The sequence below is a fragment of the Prionailurus bengalensis genome, chromosome A1, assembly GCF_016509475.1.
Source record: "Prionailurus bengalensis isolate Pbe53 chromosome A1, Fcat_Pben_1.1_paternal_pri, whole genome shotgun sequence".
NCBI lineage: Eukaryota > Metazoa > Chordata > Mammalia > Carnivora > Felidae > Prionailurus > Prionailurus bengalensis.
Window position 1 is genome coordinate 18,817,330 of NC_057343.1, and position 26,638 is coordinate 18,843,967.

The 26,638-nt window shown below is 44.2% G+C and overlaps 1 protein-coding gene across 1 annotated transcript in view; it reads right to left on the reverse strand.

Moving 5' to 3' along the window:
- Positions 1-26,638, reverse strand: part of FOXO1 (forkhead box O1) — a 97,362-nt gene that overhangs the window by 3,772 nt on the left and 66,952 nt on the right. The window contains exon 2 of the mRNA XM_043577866.1: positions 15-1,370. Within this exon, the coding sequence (XP_043433801.1) occupies positions 33-1,370 (1,338 nt within the window). The 3' untranslated portion in view covers positions 15-32. The remainder of the gene's footprint in view (positions 1-14; positions 1,371-26,638) is intronic.

Genomic DNA, 26,638 nt, shown 5'->3' on the forward strand with positions numbered 1-26,638 from the left:
GGGGGTGATCTTACCTGTTCACTAACTCACTCTTAGCCTGACACCCAGCTATGTGTCGTCGTCTTGACGCTGTGCGGGAAGCTTTGGTTGGGCAACACATTGTCAAAGTTAAAATCCAACGTATCTCCATCCATAAGATCGTTCCGAATGATGGACTCCATGTCGCAGTCCAAGCGCTCAATCAACATGCCATCCAAGTCACTTGGGAGCTTCTCCTGGTGGAGAAGGCCCATCCTGCCATAGCCATTGCAGCTGCTCACCGAGGAGTAGGCCCCCAGCGCGTTCATCTGCATGGTGTGGGACAGAGGCACTTGTAAAGCTGTCTTCACGGGGGCCAAGCGGTTCATACCCGAGGTGTGGGGCATGGTGTTGACCGCGTGGGGCAAGGCACGCCCATTAACTGCGGATGTTGGCTGGGTATGTCCAGGGTGGGTGTGGGAGCTGGGGTTCATCATTTTGTTATGAGATGCCTGGCTGCCATAGGTTGACATGACCGAATTAGGGCCCATCAACACATTCTGACCAAGGACCCGGCTGTTGGGTTGGGCGATCCCAGGATCAACTGCTGTCATGATGTCATTGTGGGGAGGAGAGTCAGAAGTAAGCAACTCCTTCAAGAGTCCTGGTGCACAGTTATACTGATTCATACCTCCATAGCTCGATTTGTTGTCCTGAAGTGTTTGCATAGGCATCTGGGGCAAAGGGCTCATGCTGGACTGGCCATATGTGTATTTTTGGTAGTTTGGGCTGGGTGAATTCAGACTGGTGTTTGGAGGTGCAAATGAGTAGCATGGTGTCTGCTGCATCATGGTGCCAGGTGAAGACTGGGTTGAAACAGTTAATGGCGTTGGTGATGACAGAAGGTTGAGATTATCCAAAAGATTTTCCATATTTTCAGGATTGCTTATCTCAGACAGACTGGGTAGCGTAGAAGCCATCTTTGCAGCAGATGGTGGGTACACCAGAGAATGCACATCCCCATCTCCGAGATCGTCCTGTTCGGTCATAATGGGAGAAAGTCTCCCACTAATAGTACTAGCATTTGAGCTAGTTCGAGGGCGAAATGTACTCCAGTTATCAAAGTCATCATTGCTGTGAGAGCCAGGGCTCGCAGGCCATTTAGAAAACTGAGATCCTGGGCTGTCCCCGGCACCCTCCTGGCCAGACTGCAGGGATGCTTTTTTCTTAGCAGCTCGGCCCCGGCTCTTAGCAAATTTACTGTTGTTGTCCATGGACGCAGCTCTTCTCCGAGGGGATTTGCCACTCTTGCCTCCCTCTGGATTGAGCATCCACCAAGAACTTTTTCCAGTTCCTTCATTCTGCACACGAATGAACTTGCTGTGTAGGGACAGATTATGGCGAATTGAATTCTGGAAAGCAAAACATCATGTTAGAAATAAGTACTTCTCCCGTTGGAGTACTTACTGTTCAGTATAGATATATGTTAATGGAAGACAAGTACACATCTTTTAAAGTTTGTGGTACAGATTTCAACCTATACCACCAGAAGGGTTCTGAACTCCACTATAAAAGAGCTCCAAACCAGTACAAGAGAAATAGTATCTTATCTTAAAAACAGGCGTCTGTAGGAGTGCCTGAGTGGCTCAATCGGATGAGTGTCCGACTCTTGATTTTGGCTCAGGTCACCATCTCACGGTTCAGGAGATCGAGCCCCACGTTAGGACCCACATCCAGCTCCATGCTGGGCTCCGAACTGGGCATGGAGCCTGCTTCAGATTCTTCTCTCTCCTGCCCCTCCCCCACTCACGCTCTCAAAACAAACCAAGACAAACCCAGTGTCTGTATCTTGATGTAATGAGGGGACAAAATTAAATAAGCATTATTATAGACACCTTCTTTTACATAGCTGTATTTTACAGGAAATCACAGGAACTCACTTTAAAACCACTTAAATTTTTGCTTAGCTACAATGCTACGTAAATAGCAAAAACCGTTTCCATTCTATCACCCCTAAAACTACTGCCAATTCTCTTCAGATTGAACATATGCCATTTACACAAGTGAGAAGTTTTAGATTACTGGGCCCACGTGATTATGGAAAAGAAAGAAGTGAAGCAGGATATATTCTTAGTCAAGAATTAAAAGCCTGAAAAACAGTAAGACCTAGATTCCTTTCTACCTTTCAAGTCCATTAGGCTAATATAGGTGAATATACGGCAAACAGGGTCATATTTCTTATTTTAGAAAGTTGAACTGCCGAAAAAGAGAAAATTTAGATCCAAGTGCTGTTCACCAACCCCTCCTCCCACAAATAACCAGCGGTATGTGCCAACTAACTCCAGGTCACTGCATCGGAGGGAGGTCATGCTCTATCCAAAAAGACCCGGGGGAGAGGGGTGGCAATACAAAGAGCTCCAGGCTTCAGTCGCTCAGTACAGTTGTTCCACAACTAAACTGTGCCATGTGTATTTCCAACACAATTAGTAAAGAAAATCAACTTAACTTTGGGAAACTGCTTGGCCCCTAGGTGCCTTAAGTTTCCTTATCTATAAAACAGAGATAAATAATAGACCCATTTAGGGCTATTAGAGGGAGACAGAGTTTATAAAATGTTCAGTGGTGCCTGGCACATGGCAAGCAGTTCCCAAGAAGTAGGGCCTAGATCCCAACTTTGAGGGCACGAGGATATTGCCATTTTGAGCCCTGCTCCCCTCCTCCTACCTCCCATTCACTGGGGTGTGGGCAGCAGCTCAGAGGGATTGCAAACACAAACCCACAACTCCCAATATACAGTGAAGGAGGCCAAAGAGAGTCTCAAGCTCCAGCAGAAGCAGCAAAGCCAGGCTGCAAATAAGGAAGCCCCAATCCAACTCCCCTAATGGACACATATGGGATCACCAGCATCTGGAGAGCCTCTGGGGACATATGGAAAAGCAAAAATGGGCTCCAAAGGAGGGCCCTTGTCTTGTAGCTTTTTGTTCCCCATCTAGAACAAGGCACACAGCAGACTCCCACTACCTGCTCATTCAGCAGCCTCTGTCATCAGGGCCCTGAGGCCAAGTCCAGGAGCAGGATTCTGGATGTCCTAGACCCCTGGGAACAGGCTCCTGTGCATGTCTCCCAAGCTTCCCCTGGCTTCCTCTGCCAACTGGGGACAAGGCTTAGCAGACTGAGCCCCCTGGACCTCTGGGGCCCCTCACCCTGACCACAAACAGGCCCTGGCTGGATTTGTGGTCACCCAGGGATGCAGCCACAGTGCCCACATCCTCATGCCATCAACGTGGGATGCAGATGCTTGAGTGCCAATCGCTGCGCCAGAAAAAGCCTTTGCACAGACAAGGCCCGGGCTTCAACACAAACCATGAATTCAGGTTCTTTCTTATTAAAAAAGAGATTACAAACATGCGGGGAAAAAAATCTCACTGTCTAAAAGGAGATGGGATAGTCCGAGTCAAGTCAGGCCGGATAGCCAGGGCTGAGAAATCCGTATTTCAAAATGCCCTCTGACCCTCTGTACTACATTCCACCCAAGGATTGCAACAGAGGAGCAACGTGACAAACCCTTCTGCCAGGGCACACAGCGCGGGCAGGTCAGATTCGGCTCTGAATGGGCCTTCCGGGCTAGATGCTGTGCAGGTGTCCAAGTGGATGGCATGAAGGTTTCTTTTGTTCCCTAGACTTTCCTCTTCCTTCCCATCTATTGATCTAACCCCAACTCAAGAAAAGCTTTGAGGAGGACTTTAAGTACACACAAGAATCCCTAAAAGAGGCCAAGTACTACATTTTTCTAATGGCCTATTTCATTTCCGTAAGATTCTCCAAACCCCACGGAAAGGTCTTAAACACACACCTATGTATGCTCCAAGAACCACAGCCTCATCTCCTGGGCCCATCAACACCAGCAAAGCAGGTTCTAAATCTGTCCTTAAAGAGGCAGGCCTGTCCCTGGGGAGGACCTGGAAAGGGGCCGAGCGCTCTGACCCTGCGACATGTTCTATAGGCTGAAAGTCTGGCCGTTTGCACAATATTCCATCTTGACTATCTTGTTCTTGGAACACAATAGACACATAGATAAGCCACGATGAAATCTCTAGAGGAAAGGAAGCTTGACTCCTGTCCCTGTCACATTTAGTTAATGATAAAGGGGGGAAGATCCTCCTAGATAATGGCTTCCTGGTTGTCCGCACTGGCTGGTGGAGAGGGTGGTGCAGCTCTGTAACACTCATAATTAGATATTAGGGGACATTTTTAATGAGACTGCAGAATATGTAATGATGAAATCTTTAGAAAGTTCAAGAAGCGTTCACTAAGCCAGGTGGGACATACACTAACTCACCACTTAGACTTACCCCCCCTCTCCAAAAGGGTGGTAGGGGTCGGGTCCACAGCAATACCCTACTTATCAAAACATCATGCTCCATATTTTTCTAAGAGGACATTTCAGGTCACTCTTTGAGTAACAGAGCTGTCTTCTAACTTTGCCAACAATTAAAAAAAATTTTTTTTCCAAACAGGAAAAGGTTTGCTGTGCAGGGCTTGTTACAAAAATTCCTGTTTTTCATACAGCCAGCAGGGCTATGATAGGGAGTGGGGGCGGGGTGAATAGGTAAATCCTGCAAAAATATGTGTTGCTATTATTAAGGGTATTATGTCTGCAGACCCCTGCGGGACACAGCCATGGCCGGAGGAAACTGTGGTTCTCCCGCAAACTCTTCCACTGTCAGTGCTTGGAGATACTCAGTTTTTTTACTACAAACAGAATATTACCTGAGAAGTAAGGCAGGTTGTGAAGACAGAAAACTCATACACCGCAAGATACTTAGCCAAATCACAAGCTGCTATGCCATTAGACTCCGCCCATCCCCCCACCCTCACCCCCCAACAAAGGACACATGAGCAAATTTCCTCTCCAGCAGCTGTATTTCTCTGCAGCCTGGGCTCTTTACTAATGCTGAGCTGGATTTCCTCTCACATACCCTCCCCACAACCTGCCCCCCCAAGCAGGGCAGCACGTTCTTCTTGGGAAGCCTGACCTGACCCGGGACATTTGGGCGGGTCGCGTCGGGGGCAGAAGGAGCTGCACAAGGTATGTGCTTGCTTGCTCAGCCTGCCTCCAAGTCCCAGGTGCTCTATTTCAGGAGTTCTATGGATTCCAAGCTCCTTAAAGAGCAAGGGCGAAGTCTGGTTTTATTTCCTAATCTTGAAGCCCCTAGAAGAGTTCTGTGTACACGCATGCACACGCACACACACACACACACAAAGATGATGTGCACACAAGAAAAAGCCAAGGAATGTTTGTTGACTGACATCCCAAACACACTACAGGGAAGGTGTAATGTCTTACACATCTTTTGGCCATCTGTTCACATACCAATTCATGCCAAACCACATTTATTGGGACCTAGTTTGTGCTAGGTGCAATGAAAGACAACAGAAGGAATTAGGCAGAGTCTGCCCTCTAGATGTTTTATGATTGACCTGGGCCAAGAACAAGTCCACCTAAACAGCCACATGGGACAGAAAATGATGCACAAACCGCTGTCCAGGAGCACTGACATTTTCCTATCAAAGGTTGCCATCCCCACCTCCTCCAACTTCTCTCTGAGCTCAAACGTCCCTTCCTTCTGGAACCATCCCATCCTACTGCTAACACAGGACCTTGGTTACTCACCACAATTATGATTCTGCTATGTGTGGTCCCCTGGGGGCATGTGTGGCTCCCCACTACACTGTAAGCTGCATGAGCTCAGGACCTGGTCTGTCTTCTTGTACAATGTATCCTCACAGCTCCATCACCAAGAGGCACTCAAGTATCTGTTAAATGGATTAATAGGCTCTACATTGACAGGGCTGTTGTGGAGATTAAATGAGAGAACACATGTAAAGTGCTTACCTCAATCAATATTAGCTGATGTTACTGTTGTTATTATTAGGATAATGGTATCTATAAAATGTCTGTGTTTTAGACACTTATCTGTACGATAACCATCAGTCTAATTTACTATCCTACCTTGCACTGTTGCCACTAATAACGTGTTACATGTTAGGTACTGGAAAAGTAGACCAGCGTTGAGGTAAGACTTAAGATGTTTTCTCTCTGCACCAGACAGTACCTCAGATGCTGTGAAGAGACGTTAATAATAAAGGAACTCAGATACCAAAGCTGGTCTGTTACTGCCCTTGCCAGTAAGTGTATCAGAATCCTGAAGTCTTCTCAAGGTGCTGCCACGGAGCCTCGCGCGTGGGCACCACACACAGCTGTGGCCTCTCAGCTCTCTGGACTCAGCCAGTGTGCGACAAGGGAAGGAGTGGCAGGTATTACCCGGGCCACAGTCAAGAGACCACAGTCCTGTGTCTCCTTGGGGGGGTGGTTACAAATGAGCCCTGCTGGTCCCCTGCCTCTCTGGCTGGCAGAAGCTAGGCTCTGGGGCTGGCCCCTAGAAACCCTGAGGACACAGGACAGGAACTGCCCCTCCCCAAGAGGCCCCCAGCCCCGCTGGTTAAAGCAATAATCGAAGCGTCGCTGACGCACAAGAAGAAATCTTCACACCTTTCATTTGCTTTAAGTTTTTTATCTCATTTTTAAATCTATATTGGCAAAATGTGTTATATAACACACACAATCTATGGCTGTAGTACAAATGAAAAAATGTGACATCAGAAAGGATATGTGATTTTTACAAAAAACATTTGGAGACCCCTACTCTATTACAGTAGACTTCTAGTCTACTAGAAGCCTGAACAAAGAAAACCAAGGTTGTTGAACTAGTCCTAGAGTCAAGACTAGCAAGCTCTTTGGCCTACCAGACCTGGGCTGAAGAAATGCTCTGATCTGGCCCTGGGTTTGCACCTCTCCTCCCCTACCCTGCCCCGGGCTCCTTCCTGTCCATTTTTCTGTACCCTGGACACTCATCACTCTGAATCCTGCCTTCTGACCTGAGCTGCCAGCTTGGTTCCATCTAGCCTGTCCACTGGTGTGCGTGGAGATCACCACCTTCCAGCCATGGGTCTTGCCATCACTCCATTTTTCTTTCTGCTCGGCAGTTCTAAGACTACTCGGGTCTTTGTCTTTATAACCAAAAATAAAAGAAAACCATCAACTTTGGCTGAGTACATCCTGCTCACGAACCCCGGGCCTTCATACTTTATGTCTGCATTTTACTTCATATACAAACTGCGTTTAATCCATCATCGCATTCCACACTTGAAAGATCCCTATAAGGCAGGGATTACTGGCCTTGTTCTAGACATGGGAAAACTGAGGCTCAGAAAATTAATTGTCCAACTAGGGCTCAGACCTAGGTTTCAGGAGTCTGAATGCAACACTGCTGCCAGCTAAAAAACCACCTCCTTGGCTCCGCCATTGTGAACAATCACATTGTGAAGGAACACACTCAAGACTAAGGTTACATGAACGCATCTTGAGGGAGGAGAAATAATTGTTTACAAATACTAGTGTACAAAACGAATTTTCTGCCTCACTGGGTAAAACAGACTGACAAAATATGATTTGCCTTTAATTCTAATGGTGACTCTTCATGGCAGGAAACCGTAACAGCTGAAGTGTGAATTTCAGGTATGAGCATCGCCCTGGGGAAAGCATGTGTAAGGAGGCTGTGGGGACCCACAAGGAAAATGGAAAGGCCCCAGGGGCCCCTGCAGCCTAGACCTGCCCGTCACCTTGCCACACGGTGGGGGGGAGCAGTAGTCACCAAATCAAACAAAAAGAACTTCAAAATTAAGACACTGGAACACATGACTAAATGAATTTGTTGTTCTAGAAATTCTAGAAATTCTTTCAAAATGCTAGACAAACTAGATTTTTCCAAAAGCATTTTATCTCATTTCTGTGAACTCTTTGTCAATGCATGCAATTGTTTTGTAGACTCCCAGCATGGACTTTACTCCCTCCTCCTGCTTCCTCTCTTTTACACCATCTCTTCCTGCACTTCTACGAGTGAAAACAAACTAAGGAGAAAGTAGAAATAATCTCTATTCAACAGAGTTCCCATTAGTTGCTAATAAAACAACTTTGCAAAATAATCCATTCTGCTTGCAAACGGAAGGAAAATATGTGACCGTTTGCCAATTGTTCTTTTTACAAGTGATGTCAATAGACGCCATATAGATTCAACTTTTCAAAGTGTTGTAACAGAAGATGTATGGTGAATGGCTAACCTACATGCTTACACAATAGGCCCCAGCAGTGTTCAGCTCTTCTTCCTCAGGCTGATCTCATTTTCCAGAAGCCTGTCCTTCTTGCCTGAACATCAATGACCCCACAGCACACTCTCGCCCCCCAGTTTGCAATGAGGACTTGGGCTTCTCCAGTGATCCCAGGGCTGGGAAGAAAAGACTTGCAGCCTCATGAAATGTGCAAACTAGAAGGCACTGGGAAGGTCATCTGGCCCAACACTCCCATTTCCTATTACAGAAAATAGAATTTAGGAAGATTAAAATCCAGATGAGAAACTTATACGAAACTTATACAAGAGTTCATTTACAAAAAGCACAAGCACCTGGGGCTCTATTCCTAGAAGAAATCTAGAACAAGTATCAAGAGCATGCAGGGTCTCTCCCCTAATCAAACCAATTCTTAGCTATAGATTCACAAATGGCTATCAATACACTCTTAGCTCTAAACAGCTTTCTCTCTGACTCAAATCTTTCCAAAGAAGGAAAATATGACTACGTTAAAGAACCTCCAACAACAAAAAAAGCATATGGGAGATTATGCTCTCATGTAAGACAGTACCAAAAAGACAACTGTAAGAATTCATGAGCACCATGAAAAGTTTCAGCACGCGGACAGGCAGAAGCCAAGGTCTAGCTGACTGCAGGGCCACCTTGAGGGAGCACCTTGATCTCACTAGGCCTCAGTCTTGCCATCCGTGAAGCAGTAACTACACAGGACTGTTACACAGGATGGTTAGGAACTGAACAGCATAACATATATGGGAAGTGCTTAGCACACCCCTGGACACAAAGATGAGGAAATCAAGGCTGGCCTCTTTCTGATAGGAAGCAAAGGGATATATAAACAGGAATCTGAAAGCGATCGTGAATGGTTACAACTTGATTAAAAACCATTCATCACAAACTTCCTGTGTAACAGTCTTCCTCAAGCTGGTTTCCAGGTCCTCACAACTGAGCCTGCAATCCTTCTTTTACAGAAAAATCGTTTTCTCCCCTTGCGAGGATTTTAAATGTAAAAATGTGATTAACTAGCGTGCTCTGTCAGCTTTCTGGACGACCCACGTCAGAACATATGTGGGTCCCTGAGGTTGTTCAAGGAGACAGACCGGCTGACGGATGACAGACTCCATGCAGGAGGACAGTTACAGCAACGCCCCTTCTCCATCTCTTCTCACACACCGCTCACTCACCACTGTTTACTTTGCAGAGAACAAACCCTGAAAGGGGCCTGAAGAGGTGGGGGATTTCAAGAACATATTGCAGGAGCAAACACTTGGTGAAAAGGTGAGCTACAAGTGAATGGGACTATGGTCTTAGGAAACCAAGAGGGAAGAGGGAAGCACCCCCAGCCGGAGAGGAGGGGCAGGGAGGAAGCCCTGCAGTGCGGAAAATGACCCCATTGAGATGATGGCCCCGGAGAGAATGCGGGACGCCGCCGCCTGCCTTTTGATAAGCTCTCACATTAGCCAAAAGCCTAAGTATTTCAGAGTAACAGGTCAGCCAACAACCTCATCGGGGTGTAAGAAAAAATCTCCACGGATAGAGCAGAAAATTTACTTTGATTATATCAGAACTATCCCATGCTTTTATTTCTCAGAAGGTGCTAATCAAAACAACACAGTGCTTCCCCTTGCTGTGTCCTACAGGAAAACCCCATTATCGAAGAAAGCTGTTTTATCAAAGAAAGGGCAAAGCCCCTCAATTTTCAGAACGTGAAAAGGAAAGTCTTTCCAACAGCATTTAATGCCCCATGCTTTTCACACTATCAGAAACTAGGAAGCCCAAAGACAAAACTCCAAAAATTCCAGGTGAGGTTGAAACCTTAGGTACAAGCATCTTTCCCTGTGTTCCAAATTATGGGGTATTGATGTTAATCACTCTCTCTCTTCCATAAAAGTTGCTAACACAGGGTGCCTGTGTGGCTCAGCCAGTTAAGCTTCCAACTTTTGATCTCAGTTCAGGTCTTGATCTCACGGTCGTGATTCAGGGTCCTGTGTTGGGCTACTCCGTGCCCAGCTTACTTTAAAAAAAAAAAAAAAAGTGGCTAATGTAGACCCCTGTTTAAGTCAAGTCTGGAAAACAGAAACTACCTCCTGCTGTCATACACTTTGGCCTGAGTACATTGCCACAAAAGCCAATAACGCCAACTCTCAAATGAGTGTCATCAACTCTGGCTAATTAGGTCCCAGTGGTGGATATAGAGAGACTAAATTTCATTTAGCTAGAATTCTCTTAAATGTGTGGGGTTTTGGGGTTTTTTTTTTGTTTTTTAAGGCTAGCTAAGGATTTCAAAGTGGAGTTTGTGTCTCCTGGGATTAATTTAGTGTCTGTGCAGCATGCGGGCATCCCTATCGATCCTTTAACCCACTCACCTCCCCGTCCAGGGAGGCATAAAGACCACGCACTGCCAAGTCCCAGGCAGAGAACTTCAACACCCCATCCTGACCATCTGGTGGCCTGAAAGAGCCCATCCTTTCTGAAACTTCTATTTAATTAACTGCTCAGAATATGGACTGTCTCGGACACAGAAGGCCATACCATAGCATAGTATTAAGAGGAAACTCATTTGTTGCCGAAGTGCTCCTGCTGTTTCCTAATGAAAATTTGTGTCTATTTTATAGGCCATACCATTTTTCTCATCTTCAGCGGCTCTACAAATGCACTGCTTTACAAGCAATTAATTAACTAACTCTGTATTTGGCTACCAGAAGAAGAACTACCCGTGAACTTGGCTACCAGAGTATGGCAAAACAAAGTAGAAACCAAAAACAAAAGAACACTTGAGAATTTATCTTCTTCTGATGAATAACTCAAATTAGGCATCAAAATGAAACACGGTGTGTAACAATTTGATCAATGTTCAAGTTTTCTAAAGTTATTAAAGGACTAAAGTAAATTTTGAAGTATTTTGTGATGAGCCCTTTAACCCACTCATATTAGGTGAATGTTTATTCAAGGTATGAGCCGGGGTGGCTCACTTGGTTAAGCAACCGACTCTCAGTTTCACCTCAGGTCATGATCTCATGGTTTGTGAGTTCAAGACCCGCACTGGGCTCTGTGCTGACAGTGCAGAGCCTGCCTGGGACACACACACACACACACACACACACACACTCTCTCTCTCTCTCTCTCTCTCTCTCTCTCTCTCTCTCTCAAAATAAATCAGCTTTAAAAACCAACAAAACAACAACAACAACAAAACAAAAACAGGGCATGTACCCCAACTGTTTACAAGAGCCAATGAAAAATTCTATGAATTGAATATAAATTCAAAGGCAAGCACACCTGAAACTTTGAGAGATTAAAATCTCTAGGATAATATCCCATCCATAGAATGTACTATACAGAATTGTTTTTTGCCCTAAATATGTTCACTGTCTGAAAATCTAGGCGAACATGAATCCACTGAATGCATAATCTATTTACCAAGAAATGCTACCCTTAGTAAACAGAATTAAGAAGTATGAAGTCAAAGTGGGTTGGGGTTTTTTTGTTTTGTTTTGTTTTGTTTTTTGGAACTCAAATGTAACAAATCCAGATTATGAGAAGAATGGAGAGAAACTGCAAAAATATAATATTCTGAATTATATATCACGTGCAATGTAAAGTTTTCTTAGTTATATAGAATCCTGAAACTAGCTTGCTTGCCGAATACTCTGGCTAATCAGCAACGATTTGTGACTGCTGAGCACGTGTACTTTTTTGTGTAGGGGCCAGCTCACAAAAATTCTTGTCCCAAATCAAATAGCTACTAAAAAAATCACTGGTTGACCTAATACTAGCAAAATCATTTGGGCCCATTTGCTCCACGGTAAAGCAAAACCCCCCAGACATGGAAGGCAGGGGCCAAGCCAGGGCTGTTTCCAAGCATCCTGCAGACATCGGGATCCAATTCAGCAAGCAGACCACAGAGACAGTAGGTGTGTTCACTGGATAATGGCCCTACTCTCTGCACCTTCCTTCCAAACAACAGAGGCTCCTTCAGCACCATCAGGTGCCCACATCAACAGCGCAGGGTCTCCAAAAGAACCCCAAACACATGTTTCAGAAATGCAGCTTTTGTGGTTACCTAAAGGCCTACAAACATCATAGCCTTCAAAGCCTTCCACAACGTGTCCACCCTAAAACCACACCTGCCCACCAGCACAGATCCTGTGTCCTAACACGAGGCTACACCTGACATCTCAAACAGCATCTGCACACAGGGCTCTCCAGACAATATGGCGCTGTGCTTAGTTGTAAAAACAGCTTTCCTCCCCTGTGTAAGCGCCTACGCTGTGAACAACAGCCCCTGCAAAGTCTCACCCCTGCTCACCCCTGCACAGTCACGGACACTCCACCAGAAGTAAGCACACTTAGGTTAGTGATACCCACAGGATTTGCAACCTCAGTCAGGCCTCAGGTCGAGATGAAGGCCAGCCCCGGGGGAAAGTGCTTCGCCAAGACTATTCCTGGGCTCAGGGGATGCTGGAAGCTCCAACTAGAGTCTGTCCTGGAAGCAGATTTAGATGACCTGAGGATAGCCTGCTAAGTACCCTTTGTGTTTCACAGTTTTTGAGCTCAGCCACAGGGCTAGGCAGGTTCTTATTCCAGAGAGAAGAGACAAAGTCACGCAAGCAAGACAAAAAAAAAAAAAAAAAAAAAGGGGTGCCCCAACCACCTGGGGATCCTCACTTGAGAATTAGCAAACCTTACCATCTGGAAAGTTCTCCTTGCATTGAACTTTTTACGCTAATGCTGCAGCTTGAACTCATGTCCTCTTTGGAAACATGAACAACACTGCAGCCAAGAATGAAAAGTACAAGACTATGTTTATAAATCCCCAAAGACAAAAACCTCACCGCTACTTTTAGTAGTTATAAATATCATGTCTACGAAGGCATTATCTTTGAAAATGCACTTATTACACATAATATTCATTTCTTGTTTGGGGCTGAGAAAGCAAAGGGAGAATTCTGTACAGTTAGCTCTATCTTAAATACTTAGAGGGAGACCAGTGAAGAAAAAAATGAATAAATGAAGCATTTCTTGGGATGATTCAAACCTGAGAACTTCTCATCTGAGCCCAAAGTTGGTGGTACCTTAACCTCCTCTTTGGAACTTCAGTGTTCATTGTTCTCACTGTTATCACACTTTGAATTTCCTCCAAAAGGGGACTGTGAATAACAACTATTGTGACTGAAATCTTGCACACAGTACAAATGTTTTGTATCTCTTCCAAGCTACTGCATTCAAGGATACTTTGAACCACAGCTAGGAATTCCACCATGATATATGTATTTAGTATATTCAGGGATGCCCTTTTCTCCACCTTCTTTAAAAAGTATGCATTTGCCAATAGAGTTCAGAATTAAGGGTCTTCCCAGAGGGCAGGTCCTGTATTCAGGTTCAATTTAGGTCACTTACTCCCACAGGTCAATCAGACAAGTCAGATGATGTCTTGGTGCCTCACCACCACACAACGCAAAGGGGCACAATGCAGACCAAACGGGAACATGTTTGGAAACCACACAGAGTACCCAAACTGTAAAAGATGCTACCAGTCTGAAGCATATTAGAGAATTTTTCTGTAAATTCTTGATATTCTACAACAAAGGTAATCAGTTTCTCTAGAAATTATCATCCCTGCTATCACAGATACTTAACTACATGCAGGGACGTCAGCCTAACAGACCACTTCAGCATTTCTCCAGGGCCATTTCCAATGGCAGTCTCTTTGGTATTTATTTGTTTTTTATTACTGAGAAAAGTAATGTAGTCAGATTCTGACAACCTAGTTAAGACTGTAATAGCTTAGAATTATTACTGGTTGAACAAAGTTTTAAAACAATCATTCTTTAGTGCAATCCTACCCACAGAAGGTTAAGTTTTGCATTTCAACCATTTCTAAAGCCACAATGTATTTCTATTAAACAATTCATGAAGACGGACACCAATATACTGGATAACCATTTTAGTCCTTAAAGTAGCTATAAATTAAGCTAGAGTAGCATACAATTGTAGAACAAAACATTTTCTTTTTTCAGTTTTCTAGGCTGGGTTATTTATTGATTTATTTACACATACATACATACCTACATACATACACACACGTGACTGTTCCAAAAGGACCACAGGGTGAATGGGGGCTGGAATAGAAGGTGCTGAGTCACCTTTTAGTCACCGAGGAGCCTGCATTGCATCCTACATGCAACGTACAGGAGAACAAAGAAGATCAGAAAAAAGGACGATGTGGAACCTGGAGGAAAGTGCCAACCCATCTTCCCACAAGATGGTGGAAGAGAAGGAGAGTCTGTGTCCTGCTTGAAAAGCAGAGATTTTTTTCACCTACCCCAAAATTTAAGTGGGTGTGGGTGTATTTTACCGTGCACATTAAATTTTTGTTGATGAACAAAAGCATCTCCAGGAGGTGCTGTTTGGCACGGTTCTTCCCCATCCTGAGAGGTGCCCGCGGTTCCGCCCTCTAACAGGGCTCTGCTGCAGCTTGTGCGGAGCCTGGTGTGCGGGAACAGCCTCACAAGTGTCATCTTCAGGACCGGATTGATGTCTCTGAACATGATCACCGAAGCAGCTGTTTAGCTTCTGTCTCATAACTTGAATGCTACTTGGTTGTTTTGGAACTCATGGCATAATCTCAGATTTTCTCGTAGTCACAGGAGGGCAGGACCCTGGGGCAGGGACCATTTGTTTTGAAAACGAATTTTTAAATTCTCCCTTCGTGAAGCCTAGTATGTTCTCATACTTTTATCCCTCGTTCACGACATTCAGCATACAAATTCAGTTCTCGCTTTTTGAAAGGTTTATTTTTGTTTCTTGAGGTCATTGTCTGGGCTTGACCATAACATCTTTCGGGTTGTTTTGAACAGCTAAAGGGAAATTAAAGGAAATAATGCCCTACAATGTAACCATAGACCGTTTGACATAAGCATGAATACAGCTACAACACATTATTCACTAGTTAAGTCAGTGTCCTGGTGGGGGCACATGGAATCCAGGGCCAAGAATGGCCCACCACAGCTGGACTGCAGTGATGTGAGGGTGGCCTGAGATGGCATCTGGCTCTGGGCTTATCACACACACAACACTCCCTCCCACCCCACCACACCTCCCCCATTCTCGTGAAAGGCACCCCCCCACACACACACACACAGAGGTCTAAACCTCGGGAACTTAATTTTTAATGGTTGATTATCCCATCAGGATTTGACCGTAAAAGCACACAACTGTGGGCATAAACCCCACCACCTATGGCCAATCCCACTGACGTTCTTCTGTGGCATAGATACCCTGGCCTCCATCTGCGTCCCGTCTCCTTTCCTTTCTTGCCCAAAATAAGTTAGTGCCGTGCAACTTACAGCCAAGTTTAAAACTCGCAAAGTCACTAGCAAACAAAGAAACAATAGCAGGGAGTTCAAACATTTTGTAAAGCTTAAGTCACACAGTCTCATGCTTTCTCTGATCACTTTTCTGGAGGACAGCTGAGAAACCCTTGCTGCGAGAATTAGGTTCTCTTTAGGTTGTTGGCTTCCCCATCCATTTCACAGCACTTTCTCCCAGCCATTCCTCCTACTGAGGTCATTCTCCCCACCACAACAATACCAAACCAAACACTTCCCAGTAATTCAGAGTTTCTACCTTGATTGTTAAAAATACTGTATTGTAAACTTTCAATCTATACTCAATTCCTGGAACAGCTTAGGATGAAAGCAGATAGATCCTCTGTTCTTAGGAAGGAGGGAAGGAGGGAAGGAGAAAAGGGGAGGGGAGGGGAGGGGAGGGGAGGGGGAAAAGAAAAGAAAAGAAAAGAAAAGAAAAGAAAAGAAAAGAAAAGAAAAGAAAAGAAAAGAAAAGAAAAGAAAAGAAAAGAAAAGACATCAAGTGTGATGTCCAAGATCAGTTCTAAGAAGCTAGACTTGTTTCCTTGGTTTGAGATTTCAGTGGAAAATAACCCATCATTTCTGCCTGAACAATTTACTTCAAAATACAAGAGTTTTGTCAAGTTCTGCTTCTGCTAAAAGGAAGGAGGAGAGCTCAGTAATGAGATGGATGCAGAATCTGCCATTTGCACCTTTATCGTCACGCCCCCCCCCCATCATTAGCCAATCTAGTAAGAGTAACAACAAGTGCAAAGTTGAATATTAAATATTAAAGAAATGCTGGGGGTAGGCATGTTGAGGCAGATGGCTTCACACAGGAAGTGTGCCTTGTCAAACGTGTGCCAAGATGCAGCAGCATGCTGTTCTGGGTCCAAATTTCTTTGGTCTATCTTTGCCAAAAACAGTGCAGCTGTCATTCAGGTTACAGTTACGGATCTTTACCTGACAACGCTGACAACTGGTCCTAGAATGCTAGTCCTGCTGCTGAAGAACTGTCCTGTGCTCTGGTTTAAACTCTATTCCATAAAGCTCCTACTGAACTGACAATGACATGATGACAAGGATTCCCCATGGCCAGCCTCCCACTCCACCCGCAGGGTAGTCTTTATTCCCAAAGCATTACCCCCAACCATGCCCATGTAACAGCATCCCCTGGACTTTCCCTCCAGGTCCCCAAAGATTAGATTTCCCTCCAACCACTGAGGTCTCCTGGAACACCTCCAAAGTAAATCCTATGTGCATGTTCATACACAAAGCAACAAAAACAAAATACTCTCCATTAGACTTTTTTGTTTTGTAGGTGTGATCACATGTACTCCTCTACACACACACACACACACACACACACACACACACACACACACACACAATTTCCCTGATACTTCTTGACAGACTCTGCTGTGAAGCCATATTTCAGTGGCACACACTTTGGAAAATGCTGCCCTAATGGCAAGATGGTGGTCAAGTGGAAGACCTAAGTCTGGCTCTGTCTTTGTACATGTAACTTTGGACAAATTTAATGTCCTGTGTATCTTAGCTTTCTTGTCTACAAAGTGGAAAAAATAATGCCTGTCCTACCTGCCTCCCAGGGTAGTAGTAATGGATACAACTGCTTCAAAAAGCATTCAAAAAGTTCTACGCATTTGCGAGGTTTTAGGATTGTGCCCCAGGTAGAAGGGGCAGAGCTGCCCGAGCTCCCAACCAAACAACCACCTGTCCCAGTTACCTTGGAAAGCCCAGGTGCTCTTGGAAACATACTTCTTACCCTTTGAAGAATGAAGGAGACACAGACTGTCCAACCAGGCCAAATCACTCTGTAGGAAGGAGGTCTGGCATAGGCCCCTCCCCCAAACATGACAGAGTAACAGTCAACAAAATGCACAAGGCACAGCTGGCTACCAGGGGAGAAGAATGGACCCACCCTTAATTTCATCTCCAAATCCCTCCCACCTTCCTAAATGTTTTGTGAAGAGGAAGAGGCACACAAGGTACAGGAAGTGGAAGAGAAGGGGAAGAGGAAACAGGAGGAGTGTAGTAGGCTGATCTGCTTAGAAGACAAGTGAAATAGAAAAATAACAAAGACTCCTGAGACTTCTCCTGGGTCAAGCTTTGACTGTGACGCCATTCCTCATACTGTGAGAACTGTGATGGGAGCAGAGGGTCAGTTTCTAGGGTCATGAAAACAGTACCCGCACGCAGTCTCTCCTCGTTAGCATAATCAGTAGCAGAACTGGTGTAGGACCAGCCTGGGCAAAAATAGCGACTAGGATTGGAAAGTCTACATACAACATTTGACAATGAATGTCAATTATGACATCTCTGCAACCTCTAGAACACACTTTTTTTTGGGTGGAGGTGGGCGGGGGGGGGGGGGGGGGGAGGGGTTTGTAGCTAATATAAATGGTGCTCTTTATTACCAGTGACATGAGATCTATATGGTCAGTTATTTCTTTTACAGACATTTTCATGAATATGATGATGCTGTCTCTGGATGGTAAAGGTAATGAGGGTTTTTACTTTCTAGTTTACCTCTGCATGTTGTCTTTTTTCCTGTTGTTTTTAAAAGAAAGAGCATGTAAAAAAAAAAAGAGCACGTATAGTATAGCTTTTATTATCTGAATAAAGCTACTTCCTTTGGTGGGGGCAGAGGACAAATAAAAAAACCCATGCCTGTTCTTTCAGGCTTTCATTCTAAAAACAAAAACAAAGTAAAACTGATTTCCTATCAAGTGACAGGACCTGTATCATGTGATACATACACATACACACATAAATATTTACATAATCAAAGAAGATGAAGTTCATAAACCATATCCTAAGATTTCTGATTTTCCAGCAAACATAGCTCTTTCCTAAAGCAGAAGTGGAAGTGGAAAAAAAACAATAGTATTACACAAAACTAGTAGGGTACAGTGGTTGAGGAACAGGGCTTGTTATCAGACAAACCTGGATCTTCACCCACTCCTGAGATTTAGCAAACGTGTGACCTTGGCTGAGTCACTTAACCTCTCCAAGCTTCAACTGCCGCATCTGCAAAGTGGGAATGATAGCCACTACACCAGGTTTTTATGAGGATTAAAATGAGATAACCATGCAAAGCACTTACAAAATGTCAAGCAAATGTCTAGCCTCTGACTACAGGCAAGGCTAACCTCATCTGACCTGTCACCTCCCTGAACAAATTCAGAAAGAACCCAGTGCTGATTTGTTCTTCAGGCAAAACACATGCAGGGCACTTGGTCTCAATGTTTATCCAACCTTTATTAGCAGTAGCAACAGAAGATGCTGTCATTTCAAGGTGAAAGTCATCCAGGGCACAATCAAGCAAAGTAAGGTCAGCCAGAAGCTCAAAGACACTTGGGTCCAAGACAGTCTCCACCGCACCTCTTAGCGCTTCCATTAGATAGACATGGGCCTTCCTGGCTTATAGCCTGGGCACCAACATTTTTAAATCCATCAGGAGAGGGTTTGGGGAGAAATACAAAATGCAACATTAAATCAAACACTAGGGCACTTTCCTGGAGGATACCGAAGAGGATTCAGGCTTTCCCAAGGTAGAACAGGTGTCCAGAGTGGATGGAGCACCACTGAAAACTGTGGCCGGGTTTTGGGGTCTTTGACAAACTGAAGAGGTACCGCTTGCAGGCAAAAAGGTGAACAAAAATAGAGTGCAACAGCCTTCCCACTTGTTGCTGTAACACATTCCTTCACTTTAGAAAGATACTCATGAAAAGTTGCAGAGGGCTGCCCTCAAACAACAGTACAAATTGCGTTTAAATCGGGAAGCCAGCTGCTCCTTGATCAGTCATCCTTTTACCAACAACAGAACTTTAATTAGCCCCCATCTGCTTCCTGTTTTAGGCCACAAATCTTAACTTTCACCTGTTTGGACCAAACTGCAATAACTATACACCCACAGTAAATAAAAACAATTAACTTTTCATACAACATGCAATTCATTCTCACTGAGCTGATACTGAGCTATTCAAAATAGTGCGTAATTCAAATCAACTCTTTTCCCATAAATAACAATGTTCTATACTAAAAACTCAACAGAAATTCTCTCCCACCCACATCATCTTGAATTTTTTCCATTAAGAAGGTTTTCAAGCTGTCTGGCTTCAATTTCCTGATTTTACTGTTAAGTATGCGGTCATGTCGGGTCATGTAACAACAATGGATAAATCTCACAAAAACATAATGCTGACTTAAAAAAAATCAATTTGCAGAATGATACCTATGACATTCTGCAATGTTAACTGACAACACTGATTATATTTAAGGTTGGCGGGTTCCTACAGAGGTTTAATGGACCCACGTATATCAGCCCAGCCAGGAGGCAGACTTCTTGAAGAAATCGTCCAACACAAGAAGGCTTAGAGCAAGATAAGTGACATCTGTTAAAACCTGGCGGTGTCATGTGGATGCTATGTTAGCCTCCATGCTTTCCTAGATGTTTAAAATATTTGAGAAGTTGTAAGAGAAAGACAAATGGAGGATGGCCAGTAGCCAGCAGGGGAAGAAGGAGAGTCGGGCCCTGTACTCCTCTGGCCCCACCACACAGGCACACGCCCATCTGATCTGCTGGGGCTTGAAAAGGCTCCCCAGATGATTCTCATGCCACCCCCAAATTCATCCCTTGAGAAAGGCTGAATAACAATCTACCCTCAAGGGCAGGGACCCTGCTCACTCATCTCGAAACTGCCCACACTCACCTACTGGTCAATACCTGAGATGTAAACATTATTTGATCGAATCAATAGATAAGCAGAAGAGGATTCTTTGTTCTGCTATGATCTAGCCCAATAACCAAGCACATCAAGTCAATTTTCCTTTCCTGAAGGCATCTGAACAGATGAGTGGCTATCACTCCAAACTGATGATCAGACTCTTCCAGAAAGGTTGCTGAAAACAGAAACACTAATAAAGCCCTTAGCTCGGAGGCTGGGATTCAAGTATGAATGGAGTGGGGCCAGGGATCTGTACTAAAACACTCACGATATTGAGGGTCACCAGGTTTGGGAACAATTGAACTAGCTTGATGACTGACATTCCTTTCAATTTTGATATTCTAAGAAAATAACCTACTGTGTCATTTCATAGAGATTCTGATTCAACAGGAAAAGGATGAAATCCCAGAATATTCTTAACAAGTATCTCACATGATAGGCAAGTTTGAGAAATGCTTTGTCAATGGTACTTTGGGTCATTAACACCAAATAATAGAAGGCTATTTATTAGTATGATGTTATTTAACACATGATTAAGAAAGCATGTTTGAAAATATAATTATACGGCTATGGATAAAAGCCAGTTCATTCTGAGATCAATATTTAAATCATCATTGTTTTTCAGAAGGAAAAACAGAAGCATCGTTGGTGAATGAGGACGTGTCAACCTCACCTTTCAACTTCCTGGAATTTTCCTCCCCCGCTTTCCCCTTTAATATTTCCCTTGGACATACACACAGCCAACTTCACAATGGACTCTTTACAAGATCATTGCTCCAGATACCAATAGGCCAGTCAGGGTTTCAGCAGGAGAAACACTACTGTAGACTGATCACCTCTGCTTCAACAGCTCCTGCTATGCAGAGAAAGGGTAATGATTTCTTATCAAACACTGACAGCACCTAAAATTCCTTTACATTGATGACCACACATCCGATTCCAGGGTGAAGGTGGACTGCACATTTGCTCTAAGGAAATGAACAGGGGAATGTATTTTCATGGGATCCAAGATTCTGCAGACAGTTGAGCACAGGTCAGGTGAACCCGAAGTTAATGCAGAAAAACAGGAGTGTGAAACCCCACCCAGCAAAGTGGATCCAACTAGCCACCAGTTTTTTCAAGGGTTGAAGGTAAAATCTAAATGACAAGGATGTCCAGGTAAGTACAAAACTATCCTGGCTAGTTTGTCACGCCACAGCTCAAATCGCATCAGACGCCTTCTGGGAAGCGTTTCATTTAGTACATGATTTTAACTAGTTCCATGTCTGAGACCAATCCAAAGAGGCACGACTTTCTTAATTCAGCCCAAATCCTTCAATGTGCATCCACGTGAATCGTGAACCCCCTCCTCCTTGCTTCATGCTTGTGGGCCGGTCTTCCAAATGGATGCATCCACTTCTTCTCCCCTAACGCCACTGCCGCTGCCATGACATGAAGGCCTTAAAAGAATAAATGTGGGAAATGGGAAAGCCCTCAAGCTAAAAACTCTGGAGCATAATCCATAAAGCAGTGACATCAATTTGCAGCACTGAGGCCAGCATTTTCAAATATTAATAAAATGGAACAAACCTCACGCAAAAGGGCAAGGACAGTACTACCTTGTAAGACTCTGGCATGTGTGTGCACAGGTACATCGAGTCATACTGTAAAATGGATTTCTTACTGTTTCTCAGACTGGGGGAAAAATGTGGAGAAAGCCACAGTAACAGAAAAAAATGTACTACTTCCTAGAGGACACGCTTTCCCGCTCTAGGAAAGGCTTGCTGACAAAGCCCAATCAAATGGTAGTACAGCTACCCCAGGGTTTCTGGAAATGTCCCATAACCTTCAGGGAGCTCCCACTCTGCACATGCAACAGAGGGGCCGCCTTCTCAGTGGCCCACTTGGCAGAAGTGATTCTTACAGCCTGGAACAAGGAAGGATGTACAAAGGGCTGCACAGTAACATGTTGGAGAATTTTTAACCAAGCAACTTCTGAGCACAACTTACCGTATCAACAGAATGAACATGACATGTTAAACCTTCACAGTCTGACTTTAAAGTACAATTCTTTAAGCCTTCTATCTATCCTTCCATCTTTCCTTTGGGTGGGTGCAGCTCAAGGAAACCATGGCTCAGACAAGTGAGAAAAAAATGAAATTTGGATTATGTTTACAGCCAAGGAAAGGAGGAAAGGAGACGCGTTGAACAATCCTCTACTGGAAACATTGCTAAAGTGTTTTTAAACTGAAGATTATACCACCACTTAAGATATTTTTTCTCTACTATTTTGCCCAGCATATTACAAAACTGCATCTAGGACTGAAATAGCAGATTGCCTCAAGAGCAAATGACAATATTTGTACCAGAAATGTTGGCAACCAGTGGCGCAGATGGGTTTCTGCACAGCAATCTTCAAACTGGGGCTCCAAGAATAACTCCACCTACTGCACCAATGCTAAACTGCTGAATCCGAAGTCAGAAGGGCTCATTATTCCATATTTTCCCACCACCTCCTTCCCAAAGGCACGTGTACCTGCCTGACCTCCTCTGCCTGGGAAAAGGCTCAAAACAAAGAAGAAAATGAGCAGACCAGCGGGAGAAGTTCCTCAGGCATCAACAGTGCTGGATGGTCAATGATCCGCAGAGGCAGGACCCAAAAATGATGGCAAAATCCAGATAAGCCAGTTATTTACATGAATAGTTTTAATCTTCCCCTTCAAATACAAAGAATAAAAATAAAGATTTATCCAAGTTCCATCTTCTTTCCATGGTTGGGTACTTTGGTCAAACAAAAAGTCATTTTTGTTCAAAGAAAAACTCAAAAATGGAGGGAGGAACTGGTACCAACCATAATAATTACTAGGGATGTTCCCGAAGGCTGTCAGTCAACACCTACAGCACAGCTCACTAAACGACAATTCGAATCTCCTTCAAGTGCTTGAAGAAAATAGCCACCTTCAAACAAAGGAGTTGGCACTTCCATAGTCTGCTCTTACTGACTGCCAACTGAGATGTGCTGTTCTTACCCTGTTCCTTTGCAATTTCTACCAAATGGTCTAGAAAGGCAAATTAAACAGAAGCCTTCACTTAAGGAGGCATTAATTATGAAACTCATCCAATTTAAAGTGTTGTCTTAGGCATACATCCCTACCTTTGAAAATGGCTAGGGGTTTGGTAAAAATGGAAACGAGTCTCTCTGCCTCTGTGCAGACCATGGGGTCTTCCACACAAAAGAGAACGAATGCACAAACTTTTTCAGGATAGAACGGTGCTTCCCAGGAGGTGCCTGGGTGGCTTAGTCGGTTAAATGTCTGACTCTTGACCTCAGCTCGGGTCATGAGTTCAGGCCCCATGCAAATAAATAAATAATAAATAAATAAACAAACAAGCAATCTCAACAACAGTGCTTTCCAAATTACCTTCAAATTACATAATGCAGAGTACAGAATACTGTGTTTATTATGCTCCATAGCCTCACATCTCCTATGGTATACAGAAAGCCTAAAATTTCACAGAGTAAATTCAACTAACAGAAGGTTAGGGGTTCAGGCAAACCCAATCCCACATTTAAATAAACGTTAATTTAGGAGCACCTGGGTGGTTCGGTCAGTTACGTGTCCACCTCTTGGTTTGGTCTCAGATCATGATCTCCCAATCATGAGATAGAGTGTGGAACCTGCTTGGGATTCTCTCTCTTCCTCTCTCTCTCTGCCCCTCCCCTACTCATTCTCTCTCTCTCTCTTTAAAAAAAAAAAAATGAATGAATGAATGAATGTTAATTTAACCCTAAAGAAACTGAGAGAGGATTAAGGTAGGCGAACCTCGCACCTTTCCGCTCCAATGGTTTACTGTGTTCCTAAGACAGGCCCTGGCTAGAATTCCCTGAAGTATACTTCTCAGCAAGGTCAGGTATGCTGGAGAACAGAGCTCCACTTTCATTACAACACCCTGATTCACCAGAATCTGAATAAGCCAAGTGATGTCACGAGTGAAACTGAATTCTCTGCCAACCTTTTCATCTTCCACTGAGTTAGCTGGTGAAAATAAGGGTATTAAACCCTCCACAATTTGCCAAACAAATGCTCACAGAATCCCAAAGTCCAGACCAAAAAAAATTATAATAATAAGCTTTGAAATACATCTTCCTCCTTCTGTTTGAAGCAGTGGGGAACAGATTTGCTCCAAGCCAAAAAGTCACTCTAAGAAGACCCCCACTGAAAAAGGACCGGGGAATAGTATGATTATTTCCCCTTTGTCCATCTAATCTCCTCAGCTCACACTGGTAGAAGGTACCAGCCTGATCAGAGCAGTCTCCAACCAAATCGTCTTTAGCAAATTCAGTGTAAGCAGCTATGTACGGAGGTTTCCTTGGTAAAATAAAGGGCAGACCCCTCACCGTCAAATAGATGACGGTGACTCAGAAGTCCACTGATGCACACTGCCCAGAGGACAGTCAAGGAAGATCAACAAGCAATGAGAGCAAGAGTGTCCAACACTAAAAGAAACCTCATCTATTCCCATCCACTCTCATAAACAGTTCGATCCGATTCTCATCAATTCTAAACAAAAAGAGACTGGCATGAAATTCACATTTTCTCCCCAATCAAGGCCCTCCCCACGAATGACACAATTTAAAACCAAAACAAAGACAACAGAAAAACTCGCATAAACACAGTTAGCATTATTTTTAGAAACAACTTTCATTTCCATTTCAACTTACTTAAAATTCAAAACTTGCTAATAATAGAAACAGCATTTAATTGTCACTAAAACCGGAAGTTGCTGCAAAATAAAATATACTATTTCAGAGTCAAACTCAAGGATCTGTGTGTTGTAAAATATTTGGTCTTTGTTACTCTCTCAGCATTCAATTTGTAAAAAGGAAACATGTTCTAGTTTGGTTAATTAACCACTAACATAAGTCAAATAATGAGCGCGGCCGCCTCCTAAGTAAATCAGAATAGATTAACGGAATCCTTTGAGTGTATTCGTCTCAGAGCAAATTTCAAAGCCACCACGGTAACTCTGTCTGGAAGTTCAGAAAGAGGAAATGTGCTTCTGTGTGTCAACAGTAGGCGAGTCTTCAAGGAGCCCCATTGTTCCCGTGTGCTGGGAGCTCGGCTGGTCGGAACTGGCAGGAGTCGAGACAGGAAGAGCTGTCAGGCTTCTGGGGCTGGTCACCAGAGCACGACTGGACCAGGCCCGAAGCAGCAGATGGTTGAGGGGTGCTTGGAAACAACAATGTGAAGACGGAGATACAAGGAATCTAAAGAGCCGCAAGTCCTACTCCTTTGCCACAATCTGCAGTCAAGAAGCTTTAGCAGAAGCCTGCGATTCGGTCCTGTGGCAGGCTCTCTCCGCTCTCTCCCCAGTGTTCATGGCCCTTACCCAACTCCTGGTAACGACAGTATTATCTTACAACCCCTACGGCATGCCTGAAAACACAGCAGAGAGATTCAAAAGCCATCGTTTCGGTCCAAGAACGACTATTCCGGCACACTGACAAAGAGAAGCCCACTTAGATCAACAAAAAACCTATTTTCACAAAACAAGGAATTGGATGAAGCTAGTAACATCTAACAACATCTAAGCCAAATGATGCAAACAAAACACCATGAGAGAAATTTATACCATGACTTAAATGGCACCAACAGGGAAATCCTCTCCTTGCTGAGACTCTTGGGTCCTTTCTTACATAATGACTCCTGGCAGCTACCGTCCCTAAAATAGCTTTCTTTCCAAAATGACCATTATCCAAAGGCCCACTCCTTCCAGAGCTAAACTGACTCAAGTTTTAGAGAAGCGTTCATCTGTCAAGGGTGTAGAATGAAGACAGGAGACTGCCTTCAGCTTGCCTGCAAGGTGACGCAGCTGGGAAGAAGCACTGTGTGTGGGAGAGGATACTGAGCTGGGAGCCAAGAAACCCTGCTCTATGCGGTGTCACTAACCAGCCTGGTGACCTCAGGCACAGCCTTAACCTGCTACTCACCCCAAGAGTTTCCCTGGAGTAAACGGCTGGCGTCCAAAGACCCTTCGAATCCTGTAAGGGTCTGTGAGCCCCAAATAACAGGACCCCACGTTAGTAATCCCACCCAGTCTGAGGGAATACCGTTAGGGACCTAACCACGCTCTGCAGGACAGATACCAACTAACAGTGGCAGCCCAGCAAGAACTGAAATATGTCAACTCAAACGCAGAATGAGCGAAAGCTAAAGATGAACCAGACACAGCACAAACCCAGAAAATGCAACAGATAAAGCTTACCTTCCGATCTCCGCAGCACAGGTTACCCAGCATTCTGAAAGTCTAGAACTTGCTGCGAGAGCTCAGACTAGCTGGGAAGCATGATGAGGAAGTGGTGATAGGCTGAAATTCCGTTCCAGTTTAAATAAC